Raw genomic sequence first — 26,928 nt, forward strand, 5'->3', positions numbered from 1 at the left:
CCTTCCCAGCTCGCTCTCGGGCGCCGCCCTCCTGCCCTCAGTCCCGCCCCCTCGGCCTGCGGCGGTGGGAGGAGCCCAGTCTTCCTGTCTGGGGACCCAGCCTCTCAGAATTCTGGGGTCCTCCCCCCTAAACTGCCTGCCCTTCTGTGTCCCAGGCCTCCACTTCTGCAGCCCGGGTTGGGACGCCTTCCAGGGCGCCTGCTACAAGCACTTTTCTACCCGGAGGAGCTGGGAGGAGGCAGAGAACAAGTGCCGGATGTACGGCGCGCACCTCGCCAGCATCAGCACGCCGGAGGAACAGGACTTCATCAACAGTGGGCTGGGGACAGGGAGGGAGGCGACCCCTCGCCACCTGTCCTCTCAGCCACACATTCACTCACTCATCAGTCAGTCAGTTAGAGAGTGTGTTAATTAACTCCCTTATACTTTAATTCAGGTACTCATTACTTGGTTCACGTCATTCATTCATTCATTCATTCACTTTTCCTTCCTGTCTCCCTCCTTCCCACTCCACACGTGGCAGTGGGGCTTCAGGCAGGGCAGGGCTGAGACATACGCAGAAAATACACCTGCATAAGCCTGGTGGTTCCTTGAGGGCTCGTTTATAATCGCTCCCCACCTCCCTGGCTCTCCTGCCTCCATCTACTCTCTCCGACTCCGACGCTATTGAAAATTTTTATATTTTCCAGAGTTTCCCTTTTCTAGACCTAGTGATATTTTCCCTCTTCCCTCACCCCTACGCCCCTGTTTTCTTCCTGCCCGTGTGCAGAAGTTGGAGGGAGAAATAAGGATACCAGGAAGCGCGGATTTGGGGCCGCGGGGACTTGCCCCGCGAGCGCCCACAGACCGCTCGGTGACGGGGAATGGCCGCCCTCTGCTGGCGGCGAAGCTCACTGCACACTCTCGTCTCCTCTGCGGTTGTTCCCCAGATCGATACCGGGAGTACCAGTGGATCGGGCTCAATGACAGGACCATCGAAGGGGATTTCCTGTGGTCAGATGGCGTCCCCCTGGTGAGAGGTTCCGACCGCCCCTCACGTGGTCTAGGTCGTTTCTTCGAAGCACTTCTACCCTCTGCCCCCAGTGACCCCCATCTCTCCCTCTCCTTCTCCTGGCCCTTTACCTTTCCCTCTTGCTGGCCCTTCTTCCTTGTGTCCCCGTCTCTTTTCTTCTCATCTGGTTCCCATTACCCCTACCCCCAAATCCCCGGACATCTTCTTCCTTCGGGGTCCCGTACTCCCCACCCTGCAAGCCTCCCCTCCCGTGCTCGCCCTCCGTCTCCTCAAGCACAGGTCCATTCTTCCCCGTGCTCCTGGCGCTGGAGCTCCTCACCACCTCCTCCATCCTCCCCCCACCCTCCCAGCTCTATGAGAACTGGAACCCTGGGCAGCCAGACAGCTACTTCCTGTCCGGAGAGAACTGCGTGGTTATGGTGTGGCACGATCAGGGACAATGGAGTGATGTTCCCTGCAACTACCACCTGTCCTACACCTGCAAGATGGGGCTGGGTGAGGGCAGGCAAGGAGAAGGAGGGGGGGCCGGGGAACCCTGGAACTGCTGTGTGTGCAGGAGGAGAGAGCGAAGCTACACAGAGGAATCAGAAATGTGCCCCGGGGCTGTGAGCCTGGGCGGGACAACAAATTAGACGGGTTCACTAGGCGCCCCTGCTCTTTTAAACGATTTTATTATTTTATTTATTTTTGGCTGTGCTGGGTCTCTGTCGCCGTGCCGGCTTTTCTCTAGTTGCTGTGAGGGGGGCTCCTCTCTGCTGGCAGTGCACGAGCGTTGTGGCGGCTTCTCTTGTTGCGAAGCCCAGGCTCTTGGCACTCCGCTTCAGTAGTTGCAGCGCCTGGGTTCTGCAGCACAGGCTTAGTAAGTCGTTGTGGAGAACTTAGTCGCTCCGCAGCATTTGGGACCTTCCCAGATTAGGGATCAAACCCATGTCTCCTGCAGGGGCAGCAGATTCCTTACCCCTGAGCCCTCAGGGCAGCCCCTCCGCCGCCTGCTCTCTTGTCTGTCAGGTTGTGGCCTGCTCCTCTCCTCCTTCATCCCAGTTCTGGGAGCTGTTCGAGCCGGGCTCCCGGTTCCTGACTGTGTTCTCCCTGTAGTGTCCTGCGGGCCCCCACCAGAGCTGCCCCTGGCTGAAGTATTTGGCCGCCCACGGCTGCGCTATGAAGTCGACACAGTGCTTCGTTACCGCTGCCGGGAGGGGCTGACCCAGCGCAACCTACCACTGATCCGCTGCCAGGAGGATGGTCGCTGGGCACCCCCCCAGATCTCCTGTGTGCCCCGCAGGCCTGTGAGTGCCAGGAGGAGAGAGATGGGGGACACTAGCCCACATAGCCGTGGGCTCCAGTCCTAGCTCTGTCCATCACTGGCTAGGTATACTTGGAGTTACCACTACCCCTCTCTGGGGCACAGAGGAGGTGGGCTGAATGCTCTCGGGGTCCCCTTCAGTGCTGCTGTCTGAGAATATGCAGCCACAGTCTGGGCCCTTAACAGCTGAGCCAGGGAAAGTGTTTTGATGAGATCAGAGGTCAAGGAGCAAGAACACCAGAGGGCCGACCCTGAGAAGAGAAGAGACAAGGAGCCCAAGGGTGGAGGGTGAGTGTGTGTCTTTCCCAGGCTCGAGCTCTGCGCCCAATAGAGGCCCCAGGAGGACGTCAGAGGAGGCTCGTGGGGCACTGGAAGGCACGGCTGAACCCCTCTCCCGATCCTGCTCCAGGTCCCTAAGGAGCAAGGCCCCGGCGGCACTGCCCTCTGCCACCAGCCCACCAAGACCCGTGCTCTTCCCCTGGGGGGTGACAGCCGAGAGGGGCGGAGCTGCATTCCAAGCGGCAGTGCCTGCAGGGGCTTCTGGGAAATACTGGGTTGGCCAACAATTCGTTTGGCTTTTTCGGTGACATCAATATCGGGGCATCTCCAGTCCTGCCTTAGGCCTGCTCACTCCTATTCTGGGCCTCAGGTTTTTCCCTCAGGGCCTTGAGTGGGCCTCTAAGTGCCTCAGCTGCCCGCTCCTTGCCAGCCATCCTGTCCCGTCCATTCCCCTGGAGGCCCCAGTGCCCACTCATTCTCAGTTTCCCAAGAGAATGGGTTTGCAGGATGGGGTACCTGTAAAACAAACAGAAAATAAAGCTGCATTTGAGCCCAAGCAAGTCTGATGCCTGTGTGTGTGTGTGAAAAGAGAGAAAAAAAGTGGAGTTGGGCCAGGCCTCACAGGATGTATAGACCTTCTGTGTTTACTAGTTTCTAAAGGTCAGTGAGGTCAAGATATCAGTGGACATGAGTTCATGGCACAGAATAGTCCAGTGTTTATGGAATAAATGAAACACAAGGGTTGGAAAACAGCGTAAGGATATTTGGAAGAAGCTGGAGTGCCCAGAGTGTCCAGTAAAGCAGACTGGAGAAGTTCAGTCTGGGGAGAAAGGGGCTGAGGGTTCAGAGAGGAAGACAGAGAGGTGGGTGCCTGGTGTCCCCATTCTGAGGTTCTAGAGGGGAGTTTTCTCTCAGGGAGTATGAGCGTGAAGGCAATGAAGGGGGTTACACTTCAAGCAGGCCTATTCCAGTAGAAGGAGAGATGCAGGAACAAGGAAACAAGATAAGGACAGAGAAGAGATTCCCCAGCCCGGCTGCAGGCAGGGCTCTGGGGAATGACCTGCGAGGCCCATAGGCTGTGGCCAGCAGATGGCGCTGCGGCTGCAGGCACGTCGGCCTGAGCGTGCCTGTGTGCGCGTGCGTGGGTGGAGCCGACCTGTAGGAGTCTCAGGATACCGCCAGGGGGCGCCGGGGATCTGTCCTGAGGAGCGCCCTGGGAAGCGAAGCGGGGTGGCTGGCGGCAGGGCCAGGGACAGGGGGAGGGTAGGACTTCCGGCCAGGCTGAGCTGTCCCTGGGGTCTGTGAGTCAGCGGAGACTGAGATGATGAGGTCATTCTCTGAACAGTGAAGAGAGAATGACCCGCTGTGTGTGTGTACCTCAGCGCAGGGCACTGAATTGTGCCTTCTGGTGCCTCCTGGTGAAAGTGTGTCAGGATGCCGTCTGTCTTCCTGCTGGGGGTGAATCTTATTGCTGCAGTTCCTCACACTTAACCGCACTTGGCCACACTCATGAATACACGTGTGCGAACTGTCGTGTGTACACACTTCTGCTTGTGCCCACTGTTGCACCGCATTCATACAAACGCATTTCTTATTCTCTTTTGTAGAAGTCAGTAAAACCTGATAAAACTAAAGGACAGAGAGACAGATCCAGAGGAGCAAGAAGTGTAGAGAGGGCGATATGAAGAGACCCAGACAAGAGAGAGGGGACAAAGACAAGTGCTTATTTGGGGCAGCTAGGGGCTCTACGGCCATTCCTGCCTACCTGGGCCTTCTCCAGGTATGTAAACCCCAAACCAGCTGATCTCTGAGACACCAGCCCGGACCTCCCAGACCTACCTACCACCAAGCACCACATTCCTCTCTTTGCCCCAGGGTTTCCTGTCCCAGATTCTGCCCTCCCCATATGACCCAGCCTAGCGTGGCTAGGGAGCGGGGCTGTTCCTTATGAAGCTGCTGGGAGGATGATCCTGGGGCCAGAGCAGAACCCCACTTTATCCTGTATTACCCTGCAGTTGTCCACTCACTGCACTGTTAGGGAGGTCAAGAGCATTAAGCTGGAATTGTAAGTGGATCAAGACCAAAGTGGGCCTTTGAAGATGGGGTCTGAAAAGAGAAGGCTGAGGAAGGGGCAATGTCTGTCCTTGGGTTCTTAAGGGAGGTGGTCTGAGAAACATATCCTCACAGAGACAGAGCTTAGGTAGCGGATTGGATTTGCCCGAGAGACCCTGGTGGTGAGCTGGGAAGGTCTGGTTTCCCAGCCTTTTCATCAGCTTTCTCTCTGAATCTCCCGGACAGCAGTAGGCAGGGATCCACTATCGCTGATCGGTGGATGAAGAGGGTTCCAGAGGTAGATATAGGGCTGGAGTGAGAATCCTCCCCCTTCTTCCCCTGACACCTGCTGAGCTGCTTAGGCAGGGCTGCCGGAAACGGAAGCCTTCTCCTGGCTTTGTTGGGCTTCCTGGGGAAGGGAGAGCTGGTCTAGGGATGACTCAGCACCCTGTACAGAAGCTAAGCCCTGGACCAGTGTGTGTGTGTATGGCCTCTCTTGGCTTGAATAGGGGGACTTGGCCCCTCATGGAGTGTCAGCCCCATCTCTTTGGGCAGCTAGAATAGGGGCCCCCCTGTATCTACCTCTGCCTCCAGGACACAGCAGACAGCTGACCATGTGCCCACCCTTGCCAAGCCCCTGGATATGTGGTTAAGATCCCAGCCACCTTCCCACATGTCTAAAATGGGGTCCCTCCACAGGGTTTCCTTTTCCCTGGGGTTGAGGAAAGTCAGAGAATGTCTGGGTCTATGTGGAGAGAGGAGGCCCAGCCTAGATTAGGGGCTTGCGCGTTGAGAATGGGCCTGAGAGCCCAGGGAAGTGGGTTTTCCAGAGGTCCTCCATCCACCAGAGTTCCCAGCTTTGCTCAGGCTGGTCTGACCCACATCCCACTTCCCCATTCCTCTCCCACTCTCCCACTCCGACTCCCGCACACTGCCCTGACCTCACTGGGGCCTTTGTCCCAGTCCTGAGGCTCTGTCTGTGAGCCTGTCTCCTGTGCAGAGGGAGACAGGGCCCCATTGTCCTGGCTGCCTTCTGCGACACAGTAGCTCCCAAAGACTTCCAGAAATGCTCAGCCTGTCAGACCCCTGTGGGCAGGAGGGCTTTCCCCAGGAGTTGCAGTCAGACCCTGCCTGGAGTGAGGGTCCAGGTACCCGGCTTCCAACAGTGGGAAGCTTCCTCTGTTCCCCAGGCTAGAGGTCCTTCCTGAGATCTCACTTCCTGCCTACCTCCTGCAAAACTGCCTGCTTCCTCCTGGGAAGGCAGGACTGAAAGCCTGGGGCAGAACAGGAGAAAGGGGTTGGGAAGGAGAGGAGAGAAAAGCAAAGAGGGAGAAGGAAGAACTCTGGGAGGAAATTCCCCACTGAAAGACTCTTGTCAGTAGTCTGAGTGGGTAGATCTTGTGACCTCTGTGTTTATTCCCTGATGATTCTTCCTCGTGGTCTTTAGAAGTTGTTAACAGAGGGAAGCCTGTTGCTTGACCACTTTGGACTGGAGCCCTTAAGAGGAGCATCCCACACCCCCGGGCCCATGTTCTTTGGACCCCAAGTGGCATCCAAGGATTCTTAGTATCCTTGGCAAGAATGTCTATCTGCACCTTTATCCCCATCAAGGTAAACCGAAGCTCTCTTCCGACACAGAACTTCCAGGCAAATGAGGCCAACAGAAAAAGAGGGAATCCAGGAGAGATCAAAGGATTCAAGAGTTGGGAAGCAGCCAGAGAGGAGGAAGGGGAGGAAGTGGAAGAGTGGAAGATGAGGAGAAGCAGAAAGGGGGAGACAGGAAGGAGAGGGAGTCTTTGAGGCTGACAGCAAGGGGCTGTCTCTCCTTAGCAGGATGGAGGAGGGGGCCAGACCCATCTCCCCACCCCTGAAATTGAAGTCTCCCAGCCCCCCCACCTGGGACCCTGGGGCTCCACTTGTGAGCAGTTGAGCCTGCAGCTGCTGGGAGGTGGTTCCTCGACAGTGGCCCCCTGGCACCTGCCTCGGTTTATTTCTGGTGCCACAGCTGAGTCATGGGGGTGGGGAGAGTGAATAAGAGCTGGGGGGAGGGGAGCTTATGACTGCAAGAGGAGAAGACTGAAGGGGCCTCTCAGACCTGGGACTCTGGGGCCTGGGATCTGTGCCTTTGGGGAAAGAGGGGGGCCAGACGTGACAGCATGAGAAACAGGAGTTAGGTTACCGGAGGGGTGTCCACTTTGGAGACCTTGGGTTGGTGGGGTTGAGGCAAGGGTCGAGGAGCAGGAGGCAGAGTCTATTACTTCTCAAATGTTGGAAAAGAAACACGATCTGGCTGTGGGGGTGCTGTGTTAGAAAGGGAAGGGAGAAGGGAGAGGAGCCCCCAGGGTGGATGGGGAGGTGGATATGGAATCTTAGGATCATCAAAGAGGAAACAGAGGATGGTGGTTTCCTTGCTTCTGATCACAGACTTCTCAGGCCCTCACCTGAGGCCATTCTGTCCCTCTTCCTGCCCCTGAGCCAAAAATTCCCTTCTCTGGTGGCTCACTGGAGATTCCCCTTTGTCTTTTCCAAGTGGGCCTGAGGACTTTGGAACGGGTACCTGGGTCCTTCCTTGATCCACTAGAGCAGCATTCACATGACGTCTTCTGCAGCAGCACCTGTCCTGCCACTTACCATTCCCTCTGGGGTGGGAGTGGGGGCCTCACGGGGACCCAGGGGCCTGGCCCCAAGCCCAGAGCCTTCTTGGGTTTCCTGGGCTTAGGTGGGCTTAGTGTCCATTCGCTCCCCTTTCTAGGGGCAGCCCCAGAGGGCACATTCCAGCTGAAATTAAATCACATTCCTCCAGCCCTGCCTGACAGGACGGCATTTCTGACAGCAGCTGTGACACCGAAGAATCAAGTGGCAGCAGCTGGTCCCCCAGGGAGGGGCTGAGGGTGGGGAGCCGAGAGGAGCCGAGAGGACCAGGGCCTTGGGAAGCAATGAATGGGCTCTGAGTCTCTTGTCTCAAGTGAAAGTTGCTCAGTTGTGTCTGATTCTTTGCAACCCCGTGGACTCTAGCCCGAAAGGCTCCTCTGTCCATGGGATTCTCCAGGCAAGAATATTGGAGCTGGTAGCTGTTCCCTTCTCCAGGGGATCTTCCTGACCCAGGAATTGAGGCACGGTCTCTTGCATTGCAGATGGATTCTTTACCAGCTGAGCTACCAGGGAGAGACCAGAGCAAAAAGTGTAGACCCTGCAGTGGGAAGCGTAGAGGTTAGACCGTGGGGTCTCTTCGCTGCGTGGGCCTCAGGGAATGACCCAGTCTGAGCGGTATTGTGCAGGTGGAAAAACCGAGGCCTCCGGCATCACTTTCTGAGAGGACCCTGGAGAGACTCCCCTGTCCCACCCTAGACTGGGCTCCCGCATAGACATGAGGCTGAAGGGGCCCTTTAAGAGGCCGCACTCTGAGCTCCCTTGGCCAGAGCCCAAAGCCCAGGCCTTTGATTTCCTCTGCGACTCTGGCAGCAGCGGCAGCAGCTGGGTGGCAGGGACAGCATCAGGCCGGGCTGAATGGAGAACTCAGCCCCTGACCTCACCCTCCCAGGCGCCTCGGCCCGCACAGCCTTATAAGGAAGTGCCCCAAACAAACCGAGGAAGCCACCTCCGGCCCCCCACCCCGCCCCCACCCCGTTCAGAGGCTATATTTACCCAGAGGAGGCCCCAGAATAACCTCCCACTTGCCCTTGTGCTGGGGAGGGTGGGGGAGTGGCGGGTGCTGCCTCCTGGTTCCCTCCCCTGGGACTCCACCCTCCGGAGTGCTTCCTGTTGTCTGACCTCATCACAGTCATTCATTCATTCACTTATTTATTCAGTCTGTGTTTACTGAGCACCCTCGGGCCCCCAGGCGCCGTGTCAGACCAAGGCCACGCTGTCCCAGGGCTTTCGAGACAACACGGTCTCCAAGGGACCACAGTCTCCTGGTCCTCCTTTTCAGGCTCCTGCCCAAGTGTCTCCTCCCAGCTGGAGTTCCTGGGGGCTCTGTCCTGGTGACCTCTAGGCCAGAAGTAAAGTGAAGTGTTACTCACTCAATTGTGTCCAACTCTTTGTGACCCCATGGACTGTAGCCCATCAGGCTCCTCTGTCCATGGAATTCTCCAGGCAAGAATACTGGAGTGGGTTGCCATTTCCTTCTGCAGGGGATCTTCCTGACCCAGGGATCGAACCTGGGTCTCCTGCACTGCAGGCAGATTCTTTACCATCTGAGCCACCACCTTTCTGTCTCCCACAACGGATCACCAAGTTCTGAGACTCTGCTTCCCTTCCGTGCTTTCTCTCCAGTCCCACTGCTACCCTCATCCCCTGCCTGGACCACGGCAAGACCCTGAAGCCCTTCTACCTACCCCAATCCACTCTCGCAGCAGCCGGAAAGTTCTATTTAACACGCAAACCTGATTGTGTCATCTCACTACTTCAGAGGAGACTCATTTCCCTTAGGATGAAAGCCGTATTTCCTGGCTGCCTAGGGAGGTCTTAACCCCCTGGCCCCCAACTCCTCTTTAGCCTTATCGTGAACCTTTTTACCCCTCATTCTCCACCTTCTGGTCACATAAGCCTTCTTTCTGTTCCTCAAATGCCCAAACTTCTCTTCCTGCCCCAGGATTTTGTCCATGCTGTTCCCTCTGGCTAGAATACTTTTCCTCCCCCTCCTCTTTTCTCCTCCTCCCTACACTGGCCAGCTCCTGCTCCTCTTTTAGGCTCCTAGAGTAGCCTTCCCTGACCACCTCCTCCCAGCCTCCCCCAGCTCAGATCGGAGGGGCGCCTGCTGTATGCTCCCACAGTCTCCTGCCTGTCTCGGTTTTTGAATGATTTCCACTCAGAAGCCCTTGTTCAGTTAGAAGGCAGAGCTCTCAGGGTCAGTAACCCTGGACTCCCAACGCTTGCGTGGTCCATGGCGCACAGTACATGCCTCCGTAGCAGCTGCCAGTCCCTGTTGCTGTCCAACCCCATTTCTCCTGCTGCACAGACTTCCATTGCCAGAGAGGACACATCTCCCACGGCATACCTCCTTTAGAGAGTCCTCACTTCTGTCTAACATTCCTCCCCCCCCGTTAGAGATGGTCAGCAGAAATGGCTATAGTTTGGGTAGTTCTGCAGGGAATCAGGGGCCCTGGTGTGTGTGTGGAGGTGGGGGGGGATGGCAGGATGGCCCAGACACGGGAAGGACTCAGCCTCTGTCCTTGGCCCTTCGCCTAAGTGGGGGTGCCCGAGGGCCTGGGGAGACAAATACAGGGCTCGTCTGTCTCATCAGAGGAGCAGGGAGGGGGCCTTATTTGCCCGGATGCCAGCGTGCTGGCCCCCAGCCTGGCAGCCTGGTGAGATCAGACATGGCCTTGTTAGCAATGGGTACAGGAGGGAGAGTGGAGGCCAGGAAGGCCGCCAGCATCCTCGACCCCGAGGGCCAGGGTGTGTGTGAAATGGAGGCCTGGATAACCAACACAAAGACTCCCAGAAGGCGGAGAAGGTGTGGGTAGAGAAGCAGACAGTGGGGTCCTGTCCGGGGCCTCCTGTCCACCCCCTCCTTGTCGGGAGGATGAGCTGAAGTCAGAGGGGTTGAGAGTTCATCTTCTCGTCTTCCCCTGGCTTCAGCCTGAGGCCCGAGAAAAGAAAGGGCCTGCCTCTGGCCTTGGGATTGTCTCTCCAATGGGGAACATTCATCCGGCAGCTCCTGCCCCACCCCCACCCAGAGTATTTAGAGGTGTCGCCAGCCTGCTCTTCTTCCCTCCAGAGCTCAGATGGGGAGTGGCTTCTATTTAGGTATCCTGACTACAAGGCCTTCAGGCCTTCCGGGCACCCCTGGTCCCTCCTAGCCCTATACAGGGACCCAGAAAACTCCTGGGAAGGGGGGTGTTCTTGGAAAGACGCTGTGGCTGGGTGGACCCCCAATCGAACCCAAGGCATCAGCATACCCCGTCATCGCGCTTTCGTCGTTTCACCCGACAGCTTCAGTTTATCCCCCTCACCTCCCCTTTCTTGTCGTCTCCTGCTTCCACTTGCAAGGAAGTCCTACTGAAGACCTAACCTGTAACCCTCTGGCTTCTCCTCGTCACTGCTCTCTCTGCCCTGGGAGGCCCCTGAGTCACCTGGCCCCTGTCTGTCATTGTGTGGCAGGATCTGAGGTTCAGAGAGGTTAAGCACGGACCTGAGGCCACACAGCCAGACTAAGGCAGAACGACCTCCTTCCCCCTCACCCGGCTCTGACCCAGCCAGTCTGAGCAGACACCAAGGCCAGACAGTTGTTTGGATTTGGGGGCAAGGGGGCTTATTATGCTGGCGGCACTGAGGGGCCAGCAGGGAAGACATGCGAGGGTGGGGGTGGCCCCAGGCCCTGATCCCTGTAATCAGCGCTGTGGGCAGCGATGATGACAGGCCTGGCTTTTGCAGGCGCCAAGGTCACCTGGGTTGGCACCCCCATCCCCCGGTCAAGCAGCACCCCCAGCCTTCCCCGGGGTCCCCAGCACTGTTGCCTGCAGCCTTCATCTGCCTGGCTTGTTGCCACCATGAGGCTCTCCAGAACCTTCTGTCCCCAGCAAGTAGCCCCTCCCCAACACCAGCGTCTCCTGCTCCCCCCACCCTGGCTCTTCTGCCTCTGTGTCAACCCTGAGGCACCCCCGAATTGAGGAAGGAAGAGTCCAAACTTTGTAGGCGGAGGCATTACTTTATTCAGGCAGGGATGAGCCAGACGGGGCCACAAGATGGCAGGTCTATGTGGGGGTCAGGACACAGGAGCACCCCCTCACCCTCATCAGCCCCCGGCCCACCATCTCATGAGGGTGCGGGAGGAAGGGCAGAGCTGGTAAGCCCTGGCACACGGACCACCTCAGCCCCTCCCTTTGGAGGGGCCACTGGGCCCTGGCCTTCTCCAGGTAATGGGGTGGGGAGGAAGGAGGTGCAGTGAAAACGAGGGACTAGTCCTACAGGGATTCACTTGGCTTCAGCCTCACGGGACAGTGCAGGCAGGCTGTCCCCGCGACGCAGAGGCCAAGGGGCTGGGATCTACTCCCGGGGTCTCCACTCTTGGACCGGGTCCCTTTGCCACACCCATTTCACCTTGGCCAGCCAGGCCTCTGGGACAGAAACCCCAGGTCAGGATAGCATAGGTGAAGGGTGCTGCCCCGAGCAGGCAGGGGGCTGGCCGGGGGACACCCCTCCGCCCAACGCCTCCGTGTAGGAGTGCTTTCTCTAGTCCTCCCCGGAGGACCAGGAGTCTCCATCACCTTCTCTCTGACTGAACTTCAGGAATTGGCCTTGGCCCAGGTGAAGAGGAGCCCCTGCCCAAGGGGCCTTCAGGGAACCCCCCTCCTCCTCCAAGGGGCTCCCTCGGTCCCCCTCGGCGGCCCCCTGGCCTATCCCCTCGGACTGCTCCAGCCCGTTCACCACACCCCCATTCACGTGCTCCAACTCTTCCTTCAGGCTGGGGCCTGGGCCGCCGACATCAGGGGTGCCCTCCACCCCACTGAGGGTCCCCAGAGGGCCAGGGACTTGGTCCTCCCTCTCCAGGGGGGCAGCATCAGACTCCTCCTCTGAGCCTGAGGCCTCAGTGATGTTCTGGGACTCAGTCTCCGGGGCAGTCATGGGGGCGTCAGGTGCCGCGGCCCTTGGGCCATCGTCCCAGGGGACACTGACATCTGCGGTCTCAGACCCCAGGAGGTTCCCTCCCTGAGGGCCGCTCGGGGCGGGGAGGCTGCCCACAGAGGGCACTGGCCCCCAGCGCCCTGCCCCTGGCTCCCTCCCCTCTTCTTCATCTTCTTCCTCTCCCTCCTCCCCACTCTCTTCCTCATCTGCAAATCCATCAGATTCACCATCGCGATCCCAGGCTGCAGGCTCCAGGAGCAGCTGGGGCACCTGGCTCAGAGGTTCTTCCCCCTCCCCGGGGACCCCGGGAAGGAGAGAAGCCTCAGTCCCCAGGTCCTCAAATTCTTCCGACAGCTCAGAGTCATGGCCACGTTCCTCCTCCTCATCTCCCTCCTCTTCTTCCTCCTCTGAGGGGTGGGCCCCAAGGCCCTTGGAGGCTGGGACTGCAGGATCCCAGCCTTCCTTTCCGGGCTCCCCTTGAGGGGAGGGCCTCTGCTCTCCAGGCAGGTCCCACTTGGGGGAAGCGGGGGACCTGAGGTAGAGGCCTAGGGGAGTGGAGTCAGGAAGGGTCTCCCCTAGCTCATCCGCCTCACTCTCTTCTCTGCTCTCCTCCCCTTCCTCCTGGAGGCCCTCTGGGGTCCCCCCAGAGCTCAGATCCTCCTGCTCACCGTCTGCCTTTCCCGGGACCTCAGCCCTGCCCTCCAGCCCCCAGCTGGCCTCTTGGTTCCCCTCAGCCAGGGGCTGGGGCCCAGCGGCATCTTCAGGGATTAGGGTGGGAGAGCAGGACTCGGTGGGCCTCAGACTGGGGGGCCCCAGCAGCGGTTTGGCATCCTCCTCTGCTCCCTCTGACCCCAGGGGCCTGGGCTGAGGGGTATCACTTCCCTCGTGGCATAAGGTCTCAGCTGAGACTGTCTCTGTTTTCCCAGGGGCCCCAGATTCTGACTCCTCCCAGTCCCTAGGAGTCTCCAGCGGGTCTCTGCTCTTCCTGGGCAGTGTGGAGACCTCTGGCTCCAGAGTGCCTGCCTCCTCCAGCTCCTTTCTGGGCCCTTCCAAGCCCTGTACCTTCTTTGCCTCCACACCTCCCTCCCCCAGGGGTGGCTCCATCACCTCCTCTCTGGCCAGGCCACCTGGGTCCTCCAGCCCTACTACCTTCTGCTCGGGTCCCCGCTCCACTCCCGCAGACCTGCCCATGGCCGTCTCTAATTCCAAAGTTACCTCTGGGGAGGCTCGGCCATCCCCGGGGGCCACATCCTCATCTTCCAACACGGGCTCCATCACCTCTGACATGCCCTGGGCAGCCGGGAGGCCCAGGGCCCCCACCTGCTCTGGCTGCTCCTCAGGGTCCTGGAGGCCCTCAGTGCCTCCTGCCCCACCTGCTCCCTCAGCTGGAAGCCTTTGCTCTTTGGGCTCGGGGCCGCCTGGCTGCCCCTCACCCGCGCCCCAGGCCTCACCTGTGGCTGTCAGATGCAGCTCCCCCTGCTCCACCACCTCCCCCTTCGCAGGGAAGCCAGCCTGTTCTTTCAGTTCCAGCTCTGCCCCATCCTCACTGTCCAGCCCAGCCCTCCCAGGGGGCCTGTCCTGATCCAGTTCTTGGTCCCCCTGCGTTATATCTTCCCACTTCTGCTGATGTGCAGAGAGCGGCAGCTCCTGTCCCTGCTCCTCCAGGGGCCTCAGTGACACTTGACTCTCTTCCTTCTCCACGTTCTCTTGCTCTTCCAAGTGCCTTAGACTTCCCTTGTCGGCCTCCTCTAGAGATTGCAAATTCTCTACGTTCCACTCTGCCAGAGAGCCCAGTGACTCTTGATTCTCCTTATCTGGGGGTCTCAGTGTCTCGTGGTTCCCTTCCACAGACTCCAGTGGCTCTTGACTTTCCTCTTCTAGAGGTTTCAGTATTTCCAGGTTTTCCTCTTCGGTAGGCTTTAGTGGTTCTGGAGTCTCTGTTTCTAAAGACCTCACTGCCTCTATACTCTCTTCATTTAGGGACCTTAATAACTCTTGATTCTCTTTTTCAAGAGGTATAACTATCTCCTGATCTTTTCCAAGAGGCTTTAGTGTCTCTGGTTTCACTTTTTCTAGAGGGCTCAATGTCATCTGGCCTTCTTCTTCTAGAGATCTCATTGCCTCCTGGTCTTCTAGAGATCTCAGTAATTCCTGTTTGTCTTCTTCTTCTAGAGGTCTCACTGCCTCCTGTTTTTCTTTTTCTAGAGACCTCAGTGGCTCTTGGTTTTCTTCTTCTAGAGGTCTCATTGCCTCCTGGTCTTCTAGAGATCTCAGTAATTCCTGTTTGTCTTCTTCTAGAGGTCTCATTGCCTCCTGTTTTTCTTTTTCTAGAGACCTCAGCGGCTCCTGGTTTTCTTCTTCTAGAGGTCTCATTGCCTCCTGGTCTTCTACAGACCTCAGTGACTCCTCTTTTTCTTTTTCTAGAGACCTCAGCGGCTCCTGGTTTTCTTCTTCTAGAGGTCTCATTGCCTCCTGGTCTTCTAGAGACCTTAGTGATTCCTGTTTTTCTTTTTCTAGAGGTCTCACTGTCTCCTGGTCTTCTTCTAGAGCTCTTATTTCCTCCTGGTCTTCTTCTAGAGACCTCAGTGACTCCTGGTTTTCTGTTTCTAGAGACCTCAGCAGCTCCTGGTTTTCTTTTTCTGAAGGTCTCACTGCCTCCTGGTCTTCTTCTAAAGATCTCAGTGACTCTGGGTTTTCTTTTTCTAGAGGTCTCAAAGCCTCATGATTCTCATCTTCTGGAGCCCTCGGGGATTCATGATTCTCTTTTCCTGGAGGTCTTGATAAGTCCTGGTCTTCTTCTAGAGACCTCAGTGGCTCTTGATTCTCTTTGGCTGGGAGTCTCAATGTTTCCTGGTTCTCTGCTTCTTGACATCTCAGTGGCTCTTGACTCTCCTTTTCTAGAGTTCTCAATGACTCAATGTTCTCCTCTTCTAGAGACCTCACTAATTCTTGATTTTCCTTTCCTGGATATAAAAATGTCTCTACATTAACTTCAAGAGACCTTGTTATTTCTTGATTCTCCTTTTCTAGAGATGGCAATGTCTGTGGATCCTCTTTTCCTATAGGCTTAAGTAGTTCTAGAGTCTCTTTTTCTAGAGATCTCACTACCTCCATCTCCTTTCCTTCTAAAGACTTCAATAATTCTTGATTCTCCTTCTCTAGTATTTTTAGTGTTTCTAAGTTCTCTTCTTCCAAAGGCCTCAGCAATTCCAGATTCTCCTTCTCTAGAGATCTTATCGTCTCATGGCTCTGCTTTTCCAATGGAATCGATGGCTTTTGAATCTCTTCTTCCAGAGACTTCAGAGTTTCTTTTTCCAAAGGACCCTGGGAGTCTTGGATTTCTTTCATGTCCAGATCCCCCTCTTCTTGCCATGTTTCCTGCTGCAAGCTGCTCACTGCTTTGACCTCTACCACTGTTTCTTTCTCTGCCAGCCCCCAGAGTTGTCCTTCATCTTCCTCCTGGGGTCTGCTGGACTCTCTAGACCCACTGGGTTCTCCACCTTTGGCCTCTAGACTGGAGTGGTCAGGGCTGAGGGCTGGAGCCAGGGAGGCATGATCTTCAGGGGATTGGCTTGGACTGGGCTCTTGTTGCTGGCCGCCAGGCTCCTCTGGTCCTGGCAGGACACTGGCAGGGATGGCCACCTTGGCTTCAGCCCACATGACTTCTGGCACCTGTTGCCTCCCAACCCGTGGCTGGGGCAGGGACACAGGGGCATCCTGGGCTCTGATCTTGGCATCTACAGCAGGGCAGGGAGCCTGAGGGGTGGGTGGGATGGGGGTGCTGGCTGAGGTCGGGGTGCGAGCCTGAAGGAATTCCTGGCTCTTCAGAAAGGTTGGCACAGGTGTTTCAAGGGTACCAGGCAAAGGTGAGGAGAGGGGAGTCGGGCTCAGGACAGAAAGCAGAGGTCCCGGACGCCGGCCCTCTGGGGTCCCAGGGAAATGTAGCTCCAGCTTAGGGTCTGGAAAGGCAGAGGGGGGAAAATGGTGTCAGGACAGATCAGCTGGGATGGGGAGGGGTACCCTAACCCTGCTCCTGCCTTTTTTGGGCTGGGCTAAGTGCATGCTCATTGATGTTAGGGGCCGGGGAGTCAAGAGTTAGGCTTTCCTGCTTCTCATCTCAGAAAATGAACAGATCTGGGGTACGAAGAGGAAACAGAGGTAAAGTTCTGGGGCAAGCTGGCCCCTCCTCTTACCCAGAAAGCCAAGGGGAGCCTTGGAGCCGCCTCCAGGTGTCTGCAGCCGGGAGTTCTCGGCCTCTAGGAGGGTCCTGGGGATGAGGGAAGAAAAGCAGGGTTAGCCCTCTGCCCACAGGCCAGCAGGCCAGCCAGCCGGGGGAAATTTTTTCACAGCTCCCGCCTGGCAGGCCTCCTCTTCATTTTCACCACTATCACACAAATGGGGTTATACTTGGCTCTGCACATGAAATCACATGGTCACACCCACAGATAGCACACACTTGGTCACACAGAGTCACACACTTATTTGAACACACAGCTGGACTCACAGACACACAGGCGGTTCCCACAGAGTCGACATAGTGTACACACCCCCCAACACAGCGCTTAGACTAGTCCCCTCCCCATCCCAGGCCTATGACCTCATCCTCCGGTGGGGGGCCGATTCTCATGCAAATGGCTGCCTTTGTCCACACAGCCATCTGGAGGGTCTGAGGAGGGGGCTTTCCTGGGGAAGTGGGAATTCTCCGGCCGTTCCCATGGGATAGGCTCCCTCCTCCTCGTCCTCCCCCAGGGCCCCCAGAGCTGGCTACAGACAAAAACAAAACAATTCAGCTCCCTTCTCTCCAAATCCTTTTCATGCCTCAAAACCCAGGTTAAGCCTGCCCAGACCTTTCCCCTCAGTGGTTTGATTAGGGGTCAAGGCTCTTATCTGGGGATCTCTAAGTACTCTGGATCCCAAGCCTTTCAGGGCAACGAAGGTCTTTGTGTCCATGCCCCTGCCTTAGTGTCCCATGGGGACTGAGAAGGAGGGGACTGATTGCGGGGAAGGAGGACCAATCAATTCAACAAGTTATGTTGAACATCTGTCTCCTCTGTGCACTTCATCATCTCGGAGTCTGGTCAGTGTCTTCTCTGTCTTCCTGCTGCAGCACTGTGCTCTCTGACCTCTGTGGAGGTGGAGGCCCTCCCTTCTCATCCTGAGAGCCTCGCTGACTTTCCTCCTCTGGGCTCTGCCACCCCTCCCCTCCTGAGCTTTCTCCAGGGCCCCTGCTTTTGTTCGTCTGTAGATTCTGGGGGCACTGTCCTCATAGGCTGTCCAGCCCTGGCACCACCCTGTGGGCCTGAAGTACGCAACCCTTCACCATGGCAAAGCCCCTTCCTTCCTCAGGCTCCATCAGTGGGGCCTGGGCTAACCAGGTCAGTTTCTCAGGTGAGACTGTGGGTTTGCCCAAGGCCACAGAGCCAGAGAAGCAGCACTTCCTTGATCTCAACCTTTCCTGAGCTAACAGTGTATGCGGTCAGTAGAAGGGCTGGGCAAGGCCAAGGGCACCAAGGCTTGAGAGGAGTCAGGCCCCCAGACAGTCAGGATGGAAGGGACTCTGGTTGTCCCCTAGCCCATCTCCCACCCTCCAGACCAGGAGACTGGGGCCCAGGTCAGGTGGCAAGTCGGTGCTACCAGCCCACACCTGCAATTCCTCCTTCCTGAGGCTGCTCAAGGACATCACCCTCTTGGTGTGAGTGCATACACACAGGGACTGGGTACCCTTGGGGGTAATGTTCTGGATGCAGATGACCTGTAGGTGTCCAGCCTTCTCCTTCGAGGCTGTCCCACTCAGCTATATCACCACTCCATGGAGGGTCTCCTGGGCACAGAATACTTCTCTGGACTTGAACCCACAGGACAGCAGGTGGGCTTAGGTGGAAGGGATCAGCCTAGGGTCACAGGACCGAGTGGTGGCAGAGCCCCCACCCCACCCGTGGCTCTGGGCCCCTTCAGGTGAGGAGTCAGTCCCCACATGTATATGTGCATCTGTGCTCCGTGTGGGTCAGGGTCAGGGTCTACCTGTATGTGGCCACCTCCAGGCTGAGGGACATCTTGAGGTGTGCCAGCTGCTGCCGACCTTCCAGGACTTGGGCGATTTGGCTCTGGAGGCCTTGCTTCTCCTGCTCCAGGGCCTCCACGGCCAGCTGCAGAGCAAGCCAGAGGTAGTCAGTGAAGGGGAGGGCTCCTTCCCCCTTGGCTGCTGCAGCAGCAACTTCTTCGCTTCCTGATTAACTTCTCCGCAGAGCAGATTCCTGCCTCCCCCTACCCCACTCCCTGCCCAGAGAACCCCCTTCTGGAGCCTCTGAGAAGGGCCCCTCTCAATCCTCTCCCACGGCCTGGCTCCTCCTCTGAGGATGCTGATTAAATGGTAGCACATGCGGCTCAGAATTCAACTCCCACAGGAAGGGGGAGGTGAGGGAGGAGAGGAGATGGGTTACAGAGAGGAGGAGAAGGGGGAAAAGTGGAAGCAGAAGGAAAAACGATTAATCAACAGGCCTGGAGCCTGCAGGACTGCAAGCCAAACAGCCCGGGTCCCAGTCACTGTCTCCTGCTCCCCACACTCGGCCCCCGCCCCCTCCGCTTCCCACATGTTCTCATGTTCTGGAATCTTTCTCCTCTGAAGCGGGAGTGGGGGATAGTGAGACCTCTGTCTGGGCCAGGCAGGAGGCTGTTTTCTCAGCTGCTGGTCCCATCTGTGCAGTGTGAGGGGGAGCAGCTGTCCCAGGCCTCTGGAATGTACTCAGGAGCCGGACAGCCCTGACAAGGGAGAAGGGGCTGGTGGCCCCTCATCCTGGGCCCCTCACCCTCTCCTTTCAGGGGGAGGAGGGCTGTTGAGAACTTGGAGACTGAGAGGCCAGACCATCAAATCAGCACCGAGGGGCCAAGTCCTGAGCATCTTCTGAGTGATAGCAGAGCCTAGGGAGGGGCCCAGGGGCCATCAGGGTAGGAGGGTGCCATCCAGACGGGAGGTGACTGCTGCAACGTCTTGGGCCTGTCGGCCCTTCGAGGTGCGCTTCGAGAGGACTCTGAACCTCCAACCCCGCACTAGACAGAGTTGTGAGAGTCCAGGCTGGTGGTACCAGGCATGGTTTTCTAAGAAGTGGCCCCTAAATCTACAGCCACCCCCACTCCCCACTCCCCTTCCCACGTCTCTGAACCCCAAAAGGACTTCTTGAAGCATTGTCTTGCCCAGTCCCCGCCCCGGGCTTCCTCACCTGGAACTGCTCAGCGGTCCGCAGCCGCTCCTGCCAGCGGCTCTCCAGCCTCTGCTCCAGCGCGGCCCTGCGCTCCTGAAGGCCGCTGCGCTCTGCCTGAAGTTGCTGCAGCTCCAGGCGACCCTCGCGGGCGCCCTGCAGCGCATGGCCCAGCCGCTCGCGGGCCTGGCCCAGCGAGGTCTCCATGTGCGCCACGCGTTCCTGGTAGCCGCGCACTGCCCCCCGCCACGCCTCGCCCAGCCGCTGAGCCAGCTCCTCCACCTCGGGGGCCGGCGCGGGGGGACCCCGAGGCGGAGCGGGGCCGCGGGGGGTGCAGGCAGCCTGCGCGTTCAGGCCGGCGCGCTCCTCCTCGTGCGCCGCGCGCAGAGCCTCCAGCTCGCGCTCCAGCTCCGCAGCCTGGGTGCTCAGCCAGGTCTGGGCGCATTTCTCGGCCTCGACCGCACGCCGGCTGCGGGCCACCTCCTCCGCGGTCCGCTCCCGGGCCAGCCGCAGCTGCTGGCACCGACTCGCCACGCCCTCCACCTCTTCTGCCAGGTTGTCGCGCGCCACCTCGGCCGCGTGCTTCTCCCGCCAGCGCTGGTCGACGAGGGCCCGTAGGGCCGCCAGCTCGTCGTCGGCACGAGCCCTCCAGGAGGCGTCCCCGGCCTGTGCCCGGAGACCCCCGAGCTCCGCGCTGAGCAGCTCATTCTGCTCCTCTAGCGCCTTGACCCGGGCCAGGTAGGCCTCCAGGCGCCGATTGAGCTCCCACATCTGAAAAGATTCTTCCCCCAGGCAGCCCTCCATCCTGCTCGTCTGACCCACCGAAGGTGGAGAGACTCGGAGCACCAGGAGAAGCCAGCAGCTCTCAAAGCTTTGGGGACGGAAGGGAAAAGACGCGGATGGGGACAATGACGGGGCGGGGCGAGGAGCAACCGGAGAGACTGGGAGTCGGGAGTGGGAGCGAGGCTATTCATACTCCCGCCAGCCTGGCGGGAAAAGGGGGCGGGACCCAGGCCTTAACCCCTTAGGGTTCAGAGAGAAGGCGGCAGCCTCTGTCCCTGCCGCCCTGGGGTACTGCAGAGCGGAACCAAAGGAAAACCCGTGCCAGGAAAACCCGATCCTAGGGCGGTGGCTTTCAGGCGAAGGAGGCCGTGAGGCAAGGTCATCACCCCAGATAAAAGGAGATTATACACAGAATTGAGCCTGTGGAAGGGGTGCCAGGGGATTCAGGCCTGCGAGGGGATGCGAGTCTGTTACTCAGGGCATCCAAGAAAAGTGTCACTCATTGAATTCTTCTCGGACTCAGTTTCTTGATCCATAAAATGGGAGCGCCGATGGAACTCTCATGGGACGGCTGAAAGGATAGATGTGGCCATGTTTTCCCTAAATAGCAAAGACTCACCCTCCTGAAATACTGGAAGAAGGCAGCATTGAAGACAGAAGTCAGAAAACACATTGCCTGAAAAACACCAAATATGTGTGGTACTGGGAGACACCGCGGATGCACGCACACCCTATTTCCTCAGTCTCCATCAGAAAACAAAGGGAGCAGGCAAAAGGGTGTTCTTTTCATTACTCACCTCAGGCTTTCTACTCCTCTTTCATATAACCTGAAGTTCATATACCCACTTTTTAGGTAGTGAAACCCCACCTCTCACTCATTTCTGGGGCGGGGCGGGGGAGGAAGGACACTCCAGCCCGTCCTCGGTGACGGGGATATTTGTGCAGAGGGCGCCCCCTGGTGGCTCTCAGACTGTGCCAAGAAGAGGAAGCAGAAAGAGGCATTTCTTAGTCACAAGGCGTCCAAATTTATCCAGCCTTTGGAATGTGCCAAATCATGTTCTAACATTTTATTTACGTTATCTGACTGAATCCTCAAAACATCCCTTTGAGAGCGCCACAGTTCGGGAGACAAAGAGCTCACTGCGGGCGGGAGTAGCTGGGAAGGCCGTCTGGAGGAGGGGAGGTCCTTGAACTGGGTGGTGAAGGAGGTGGGATTTGGGGCTAGTAAAGGGAAGCAGCCTCAGAGGGGGAGAGGCGAGAATAATGAGATTCCTTGAAAGGGGGGGGGGGGAGGAATTTCTGCTCATGTGCATCCAATTTAGCTCGAAACCTACTCTGTATCAGCAGTCTGTTCCACCCCTGGAGGAGCTCATGATTTGGTAATGGGTGGGCAACAATGGTGGTGGGGGTAACCAATAAGGTTATCATAATCCTTAGCATCTGAGGAGTCCTCGGAGACCCAAGGGAGCACAGAGAATGGAGGTTTTCTGAAAAGGGAATACAGCAGGATCAATGACCTGGAGGCTGTCCCACTAGGCCAAGTGGAGTTTGAATTCGCTGGTCCACTGGAAGGGAGAGGCCAGTGGGCATGGTGTGGGAGGCTGAGGTATCTCCACCCCCACATTACCTCACAAATCCTGCGGTTCGGTTTGGGCTGAGGCCTCCCGAGGGTTGTGCCCAGGAATGCTGACTTGGAGTCTCTCCTTCCCTTTTCACTTCCTGGCTATTCAGAGAGAGATGATACTTGAGTTCCCTGGGATCCATGAGGGGGTCTCCTGGAGACACGGGAGTGGCAACGGGTGGAGACTTTCTCTCCTGGGCCCTTCACTGTCACCCAGAGGCGAGACATTTGGCACTGTGTCTCATGCAGAGAGCCCTGGGTCTGACTTTTACACTTTCTAGCTGATTCACCTTAGGCAAATCACATAGGTTCTCCAACTGAACCTCAGTTCACCTATTTTATAAAGGAGTTAATACTTATCCAGGCGTTTGTTCTGAGGATCAAACAAGATCAGGTACCGGGAGGTCCTTGTACAAAAAGCCTTTTTGAGGACTATCATCATGAAAGCCATCAAGCTAGAGCAAACCTTTTTCATGAGCCTCTCTTGTGAGTTTGGGGAGTCTTGGGAAGCAGAGATGATCTGAAATGCTGGAGATGAGAGGGATGTTGATTTTCCCGAGGCAGGAGAAGGTGGGTCCCACAACCACAGCTGGTGGAGCTGACACCAAGACCCAGCCAGCTCTAAACAGTAAACTACTATTTGATGTGATGAGAAGCTGAGGAAAAGGAGGCCCTCCATGGGCCAGGAGACACTCAGTGGGTGCAAGGTGAGCCAGGTGTCTTCTCCTTCCCTGGGGCAGGGTATAGTGTTGCACTGTTACTGCCATTTTTGTGAGGCCTTTGCCTGCATTTTTTTTTCTCTCATTTTATTACAATGTTTTTTTCCTCTCATTTTATTACAATGTTTTTTTTTCTCTCATTTTATTACAATGTTTTTTTTCTCTCATTTTATTACAATGTTTTTTTTTCCTCTCATTTTATTACAATTTTTTTTTTTTCTTGCCTGCATTTTTTTATGACCCTGGGCCCAGGATACATAGGCTACCTGATTCTACAGTGAGTGGATACAAAGTTCATTAGTCAGACAAATGGGACCTAATTAAACTTAAAAGCTTTTGCACAGCAAACCATAAACAAGATGAAAAGACAACCCTCAGAATGGGAGAAAATATTTGCAAGTGAAGCAACTGATGAGGGATTAATCTCCAAAATATGCCAACAGCTCATGCAGCTCAATATCAAAAACTAATGCCCCAGTGAAAAAAATGGGTGGAAGATGTGAATAGATATTTCTCCAAAGAAGGCATCCACATGGCCAAAAAACATGTGACAAGATGCTCAACGTCACTAATTATTAGAGAAATGCAAATCAAAACTACCATGAGAAAAAAAAAAACTACCATGAGGTGTCACCTCACACCGGTCAGAATGGGCATCATCAAAAAATCTACAAAACAAATAAGTGCTGGAGAGACTATGAAGAAAGGGGAACCCTCTTACATTGTTGGTGGAAATGTAAATTGGTACCGCCATTATGGAGAACAGTATGGACGTTCCTCAAAAAACTACAAACAGAATTCCCACATGAGCCAGCAATCCCACTCCTGGGCCTATACCTGGAGAAAATCATAATTCAAAAAGACACACGTGGGGACTTCCCTGGTGGTCCAGTGGTTAAAAATCCACCTGCCAGTGCAGGAGACATGGATTCCATCCCTGGTTGGGGGAGGTTCCACATGCCACAGAGCAAATAAGCCACAAATACTGAGACTGCACTCTAGAGTCCAGATTCCGCAACGAGAAGGCACCACAGTGCACCCCAAGAAAGAGGAGGCCTTGCTCCCTGGAACCAGAGAAAGTCCACACGCAGCAACGAAGACCCAGCCCACCCAAAAACAAATAAATAAAAATTTAGAAATATACATGAGCCCCAGTGTTCACTACAGCGCTGTTTACAGTAGCCAGGGTTTGGAAGCAACAGAGGAACGGGTAAACAGGAGGTGGTACGTATATACAGTGGAATGTTGAGAGCTTCCTTGGTGGTTCAGATGGTAAAGAATCCACCTGCAAGGCAGGAGACCTGGGTGTGGTACACATATGCAATGGAATATTACTCAGCCATAAGAAGGAATGAAATTATGCCATTTGCAGAGACATGGAAGGATCTAGAGGCTGTCATACTGAGTGAAGGATGTCAGAAAGAGAAAAACAAATATTGCTTAATATCACTTATATGTGGAATCTAGAGAAATGATACAGATGAACTTATTTGCAAAGCAGAAATAGAGCCACAGCTACAGAGAGCAAATTTATGGATACCAAATGGGGAAAAGGAGGGTGGGATTAATTGGGAGATTGGGATTGATGTATATACACTACTATGTACTGTGTCGGAGAAGGCAATGGCACCCCACTCCAGTACTCTTGCCTGGGAAATCCCATGGATGGAGGAGCCTGGTGGGCTACAGTCCATGGGGTTGTGAGGAGTAGGACACGACTTCACTTTTACTTTCACTTTTCACTTTCATGCACTGGAGAGGGAAATGGCAACCCACTCCAGTGTTCTTGCCTGGAGAATCCCAGAGCCGGAGGAGCCTGGTGGGCTACCGTCTATGGGGTTGCACAGAGTCGGACACAACTGAAGAGACTTAGCAGCAGCAATGGCAGCGTGTACTATGTAGTCATCAAAATCGATGACTAATAAGAACCTACTATATAGCACAGGGAACTCTATTCAGGGCTCTGTGGTGAACTAAATGAGAAGGAAGTCCCCAAAAGAGGGGATATATGTATATGTGTACCTGATATATGTATAGCTGGTTCACTTTACTGTACAACAGAAACTAACACAATATTGCAAAGCAACTATACCCCAATAAAAAGTAATTTAAGGGACTTTTGTGGTAGTTCAGTGGCTAAGACTCCAAAATCCCAATGCAGGGGTCGCAGGTTCGATCCCTGGTCAGGAAACTAGATCCCATATGTCTCAACTAAGACCTGGCACAGCCAAATAAATAAATAGATAGTTTTTTTAAATAATAATTTAAAATAAATAAATTTAAACAAAATACGAAGTTCAGCAGCCATCCCCGGAGACATTCATGACAAAGCTGAGGGCTCCCTGGGCCCTCAGGGTTCTGTCCTTGGTCCTGAAGATCATAAACTTTTAATAAAGACTTGGATAAAATCACAGAAACTGTATTGATTAAATCTACGTATTATTCAGGAAATGGGAGTTAAGCTTTGATAGGATAGGAGAAAAAATGAACCACATGAATTTTAATTAGGATGAATGTAAAATCTGATTTAGATTTCAAAAAAATCAGCAGCATAAGAAAAGAGTAAAGTCTATCTAGTAAAGAAAAGATTTTAGCAGACCACAAACTCATTATGAACCAAGGACCATGATGAGGCTACCTAAAAAAGTAAAAAGGATACAAGTACTTAATAGATGTAAGGCATCCAGATCAGGAGCGGTGACATTTCTTTTGCCCTCCACATCTAGAATATTGTTCTGGACATATTAGTTTAAGAGGGAACTTGGCAGGTTGGAATTGATCCCAGAGGAAGATGAGCAAATAGTAAGCCAACTTGGAATATTGTTTGATGAAGATTTTCTCTTTTTTACATTTTTTAATTTGGCTGTGTAACAGCCAAATTAACAACAGGTCTTAATTGTGGCATGCAGGGTCTTCAGTCTTCATAGAAGCATGTAAGATCTTTTACTTTCAGCATGTGGAATCCAGCTCCCTGACCATGGATTGAACCTGGGCCAGCCTTCATTGGGAGCTCAGAGTCTTAGCCACTGGACCACCAGGGAAGTCCCCGATGAAGACTTTCTGAATCTACTCAGTCTCAGGATTAAAACTGCATTCTCAAACTAAAACATAACAGGCTCTGAGCACCACACATACCCTAATGAAAGTTGGCAGCCCCACATGGAAGGGCTTACCCCTGTCCCAGCCTCCAGGAGAGAAAGAGACAGTGCAAAGAGGCTGCATGCAGCAGTACTGGAGTGCAGGGTGGCCAGCCCTGGAGGGCAGGCGTGGGTTCCCCTCTTCTGCTCAGAGGGGAAAGGTGGTACCCACCGAGGCAAGTCAGTGAGGCCTTTCAAGGGGATGACTCCCCAGGACTGGGCATCCGGCTGGAGGCACACTGGGGTCCCACTTGTGGGCAGCTGTCTGTTAGGGCAGGGGCCTGGTTCATCTGCTCTCTGTGCCTCCCTGAGTGAAGGACACGGACACGGACGGGAGGCGGCTAGGAATAGAGGGGACCACCAAGAGGGACAGGTGAGGGTCTGTGCGCCAAGAGGACTCTGTAAGGAGCTCTCCAACGGGCAGCAAGCTTTGGGAATCACCACTCCCAAGCGAATCTGAGGGAGTCTGGATGTAGCACTGGGTACGTGTCAGTCACTCCTGTCTCTTCCTCCCTCCTTCAGCGAAGGAAGTCTCAGAAGGGGGCCTGCCAAAGTGTCCTTAAGTGACAGGAGAGGGAGACACAACAGAATGTCATTTCAGGCAGTGGTCAGAGAGATCTAAAGCTGCTCATTTTGTTACCTCCCCTACCTCCCACTTCTTTGCTTTTTTTTTCCCCCCCACTTTTTTGCTTTTAATGCAGAGGCTAAGGCAGGGGTGGGAAGTCACCCATTTTTTTTTTTTTTTTTTTTTTTGGCCATGCAGCATGTGAGATTTTAGTTCCCAACCAGAGATGGAACCCGTACCCGCTCCATGGAGTACGCATGGAGTCTCAACCACTGGACTGCCAGAGAAGTCCCAAGAACCTCACTCCTAACTTGGCCCCTCCTTTTTATTTCTCTATCCCCCTTCTCTCTTCCCCTCCACTTCCAGGACTAGATGGGTCCTGTTGGACATCTGTGGCAGGCGTAACATCAGCAAGGAGTCATAAGTCTTTTGGCGACAAGAAATGGGAAGAAGGAAGTGAGCGGGATGGAGACCAGATGCTAAGAGAGATGACAACTTTGGGAAGCTCTGTACCAAGAGATCTGGAGAACTAGAGAGGGAAAGACAGCTGGTGCTGAGGAAGTGATCAGCAGAGCAGAGAGCTAGCCCAGGGACCCCTCGGGGGAAGTCTGGCTTTGGCCTGAGAGCCTTGGGTACTGGCTGGACCCTGCCTTTCCATTCTGCTCTTCCCCATGACATGAGGGAGGCTTACA

The 26,928-nt window shown here is 55.4% G+C and overlaps 2 protein-coding genes across 5 annotated transcripts in view; one reads left to right on the forward strand and one right to left on the reverse strand.

Annotated features, from left to right (window-relative positions):
- The window catches only part of BCAN (brevican), a 17,769-nt gene extending 14,619 nt beyond the window's left edge, over positions 1-3,150 (forward strand). For all 4 annotated transcript variants that reach the window (XM_070467517.1, XM_070467515.1, XM_070467518.1 and 1 more), the window contains 5 exons: positions 156-314; positions 930-1,012; positions 1,363-1,507; positions 2,108-2,298; positions 2,625-3,150. In XM_070467517.1, coding sequence (XP_070323618.1) covers positions 156-314; positions 930-1,012; positions 1,363-1,507; positions 2,108-2,298; positions 2,625-2,732 — 686 coding nt within the window. In that variant the 3' untranslated portion in view covers positions 2,733-3,150. The remainder of the gene's footprint in view (positions 1-155; positions 315-929; positions 1,013-1,362; positions 1,508-2,107; positions 2,299-2,624) is intronic.
- Positions 3,151-11,278: 8,128 nt separating this feature from the next.
- NES (nestin) lies at positions 11,279-20,870 on the reverse strand. Its single transcript, XM_020910813.2, has 4 exons — positions 19,433-20,870; positions 18,237-18,361; positions 16,409-16,482; positions 11,279-16,174 (listed from the first exon to the last, which is right to left on the reverse strand). Exons 1-4 carry the CDS (start codon positions 20,213-20,215, stop codon positions 11,823-11,825), a joined length of 5,334 nt encoding a protein of 1,777 aa, XP_020766472.2. The 5' UTR covers positions 20,216-20,870; the 3' UTR covers positions 11,279-11,822.
- Between the last annotated feature and the right edge of the window lie 6,058 nt (positions 20,871-26,928).

The sequence above is a fragment of the Odocoileus virginianus genome, chromosome 5, assembly GCF_023699985.2.
Source record: "Odocoileus virginianus isolate 20LAN1187 ecotype Illinois chromosome 5, Ovbor_1.2, whole genome shotgun sequence".
In the NCBI taxonomy this organism is placed as follows: domain Eukaryota; kingdom Metazoa; phylum Chordata; class Mammalia; order Artiodactyla; family Cervidae; genus Odocoileus; species Odocoileus virginianus.